The sequence below is a fragment of the Phoca vitulina genome, unplaced genomic scaffold (genome assembly GCF_004348235.1).
Source record: "Phoca vitulina isolate PV1807 unplaced genomic scaffold, GSC_HSeal_1.0 scaffold11, whole genome shotgun sequence".
Lineage (NCBI taxonomy): Eukaryota > Metazoa > Chordata > Mammalia > Carnivora > Phocidae > Phoca > Phoca vitulina.
Genome location: NW_022589714.1, coordinates 12799079 through 12803040, shown reverse-complemented (window position 1 = coordinate 12803040; position 3962 = coordinate 12799079). Strand labels below are relative to the sequence as shown.

The 3962-nt window shown below is 44.1% G+C and overlaps 1 protein-coding gene across 1 annotated transcript; it reads right to left on the bottom strand.

Annotated features, from left to right (window-relative positions):
- Positions 1-2144: 2144 nt before the first annotated feature.
- Positions 2145-3962, bottom strand: HTR1B (5-hydroxytryptamine receptor 1B). The gene has a single exon (XM_032409418.1). It carries the CDS (start codon positions 3953-3955, stop codon positions 2786-2788), a length of 1170 nt encoding a protein of 389 aa, XP_032265309.1. The 5' UTR covers positions 3956-3962; the 3' UTR covers positions 2145-2785.

The window sequence follows — 3962 nt, the reverse complement described above, 5'->3', positions numbered from 1 at the left end:
TTTTAAAAAGGAAACTCTAAAATTCCTAGAAACACAAGACAATATTGGTATCTTTTGAATGAGTATACATTCGTATATTTGTGTGAAATTTTGTGCAATTAAACAATATGGCAAATGTTAGTTGTTACCACAGCCAATGAAAATATATTTTCATTTCTATGTAAGTTACACATTTCCATCCCCCATTTTATGTTCTGCGAAAAAGCCATATGTCTAGTTTATGAAACAAACTATGCTAGAGGCAGCAGTAACTGACAAGGAACTTAACAGTCTTAACTACATATCCCCGGGATGAGTACACTTTGCATTATCATGTGCAATGCTGGATGATGATTCAAGATCTCTTGTAACTACAAGGGTTTGCAAGCTTCTACTTCACACAATATGCCTCAAATTCAGTCAATTCAGCCAAATAATAAAGCTAAACCGTTAAGTGGGTAATCTACAAATGGCAAGCAACCCATGTGACTAAGTTGACCATGTTTTGTTAATATGAGGACACAATCATTGTAGGTGCCCTATAAAGAAGTCATTTTTAAGTGGCTATTTATTTCAATTAATTTCACCCCCTCCCCCCCAAGCTCCTAGAAGTTTCACTTAATTGTTTCTTAGGCGCAAAGAAAACACAGCTGCACAGACAAAAGACAAACATATTGGTAACATAGAAGCAAATACCGTGCTGGATGCACATTCCTATCAGTACTAAGCTAGATTTCTCCACAGGAGAAATGTCACAAAACAAACAAACAAAAACCCTTGGGAAATCACAGAAATATAGGGATTGTCCAATGCCTAAAATTTTATTTTACCCCAGTGACAGGTGTAAATGTTGATCAAAATCCCCCTCTTTATGTTGTTTATGTGTGAACTTTTGAATAGTCTATTTTCAAGAGTCATTAGCCCAAGTGAAGGTCTGCACAGTAGGAAATCAGCAGCTACTTCAGCTCAAGACACCTACTGTCCAACAGTCTGCACTGGGGAGCTTCAAGCAGGGAGGGAATCCATTTTACAAAGACAACCTGCTCCTGCAGACAAAAGCTATCAAACAGCAGAAAGCTCTCTGAAGAATGCAGTGTGGAATCTTCTTTGGCCTATTAAATGCTCCACATACAGATTTTTTTTTTTTTTTCCTGTGCAGATGATCCTTCAGGGCTACTCTTTTTTATTTAGATAATGTATTTTTCATCTTTTGTTGTGTTCATCTTTCCCTGTGTTGGAGAGTCCTCAGAGTGAGTTTGAGATAACAACTAAGTATTACTGAAATTTGAAAAGACAGATAAATATAAAGTATTACTGATATTATATTCATTGAGGTATCAGGTCAGTGACGAATTTCCCAGGTTGAAAAGCTTGTCAGTTCCCTGATGGCCTAGTAGGTCAGGTTTGGTTCCATGAGTTACAGGGAAAACAGGCTCAATTTTAGCTTCTCTAAGTTTTTATAAAGTCCTTGCATGTCATTTTCTAATAATCTTTGTTCCCACCCAACCTTCAATAGCAAGGGAAAATAAACAAGTTTTTTTTTCTTTAATATAGTTTTTTTGGGTTCTTACTGCACTTTGAAGATTTTTGGAAAAAGGAGCTGGTTCTCTTGGTTACTTTATATGTTAGCACACAAAGGAATTGCAGATGGGAAGGAGTGTAAATGACTATCAGAAAAAAGTCTCATGCATTTAAGATTTTTTACAAGTCAAAATATACATCCTCCTATTGCCCCCCATTCCTTAATTATAGAAGAACCATTTCTATTTTATCAGTCTCCTTTACATCTCCCGGAATTGGAGAAAGAATAAGGATACTTTCCTTGTTAAGGAATAGTATATACTCATCAGATTAATCGACTGCATTAATAAGAAATACAGCAGCAGCTTGGGCTGAGTCACCCATCATATCCTTCATTTATGAGGATTTAAATGTGTAAAATAACGTACATGAAATTAGGAGGAAAAATAAAGCAATCTGCAGACTTTGGCACTAGCACACATAATGTTTTGTTTGAGTTGTTAGAATGTGGTTTGACAATCACTAAATAGGAATTAAAAAAATTACAAATCTGCAGAAAATAAACAGTCATAGGTGTTGGTTCTCAGTTTAATGCTCCCCATCTCCCATTCCCACCCACCCACCCCATATAGTTTCAACTATAATAAAAATAGAGATCTCAACATCAGAATTTTGCTGTTAACTCTTCAAGGTTTCTCTGCATCATCCAAGCCACACATAAGGTTTGAAGCACCAAATCCACAAGTTTCTCCAACCAAGTTTAAATAAACAAAAACTGGAGACTGAAGGATGCCAAAGTAACTCTTCTTAAATGAAGCTGTAACACAAAGTTCTCCCCAAAACAAAGTGTATTATGTGTCTAGTTCAAGTACTGCCAGGCTGTATGTAGATTTGTCTCAGACAGGCTTCAGACAACTACAAGTACCACTGGTTCTAGAGGGCATGATCCATGATACCAAAGCAGGGCAGGGATCCCCCTTCCACCACTGATTTTTAAAAAGTTACAACCCTCCCTTGTGATTGGCTGCTGCAGGGTCAGTGCTGGACCTGGGGTTTGAGAGGAGGAAGTGAGCCTCTTAGCAGGAAAGCTCTATCTTTAGTTTGAACAGTTCTCTCAGAGCTCTCTCTCAGGGCTGTCCTGGCTTCTCAGCATCCATTGCCCTTGTCCAGAAGACAGAGCTTCAATCAGACCCAGTAACAGTGAAAGAAGAGTCGACCTACCTGTGGAACCAGACCCAACATGGTCCCCAAAGGCCGCTCAGGCTACCCCATTGCAACTGACAAGTCAACCTGTGCACTTAAAGCGTATCAGTTTATGGAATGCTTGTTTGAAGTCCTCATTGGACATGGTATAGATGATGGGGTTGATAAGGGAGTTGAGATAGCCCAGCCACGTGAAGAAGTCAAAGATGGCCAGGTGGAACCAGCAAGCATCCTTGCAAATGGGCATCACCAGGGAGATGATGAAGAAGGGCAGCCAACACACAATAAAGGCTCCCAAAATGATCCCCAGGGTCTTAGTGGCTTTGCGCTCCCTAGCGGCCATGAGTTTCTTCTTCTCTAGCAGGGCGTCGGAGACTCGCACTTTGACTTGGTTCACGTACACAGGGGACCCGGATTCGCTGGGCACATCGGGAGCCCGCGAGTTAACGGAGGTGACCGAGGACGTGGACCCGGGGGAGTCGGTTATCAGTTGGGCTCGGGTCAGGCGCTTGCCGGTCTTGTTGGGCGTCTGTTTCAAAATCCGGGAGCGGGCTTCCACATAGATGCGGCCGTAGAGGGCGATGAGGAGCAGGGTGGGGAAGTAGAAAGCGCCCACCGTGGAGTAAACCGTATAGAGGATGTGGTCGGTGTTCACCACGCAGTCCGACACCTCCTCCTCGGCTTTGGCTTGACGCCAGAAGAAGGGCGGCAGCGAGATGGAGATAGAGAAGACCCACACCAGCGCGATCATGACCGCGGCCCTCTTGGGAGTCCTTTTAGCTGAGTACTCCACGGCGTCCGTGATGGCCCAGTAGCGGTCCAGGGCGATGACACAGAGGTGCAGGATGGAAGCAGTGCAACAGGTGATGTCCGACGACAGCCAGAAGTCGCAGACCACCTGGCCCAGCGTCCAGCGGCCGGTGACCGTGTACATGGTGCTGATGGGCATCACCAGGATGGATACGAGCAGGTCGGTGACCGCCAGGGAGGCGATCAGGTAGTTGGCTGGGGTATGCAGCTTCCGGGTCCGGTACACAGTGGCGATGACAAAAGCATTGGAGAGCGTGGTGGCCAAAGTGATGAGTGCCAGCAGCATGACCAGTAGTACTTTCCAGGGCAGGGCGATGGATTCCTGGTAAATGTAGCCCTCGGCGCTGCAGTTGTGGAGAGCAGAGGAGAGATTGGCTTGAGAAACCCCGGTCTGGGAGCCCGCGGGCGGCGGCGGGGCGCACTGAGTGCCGGTGTCTTCCATGTCTCTC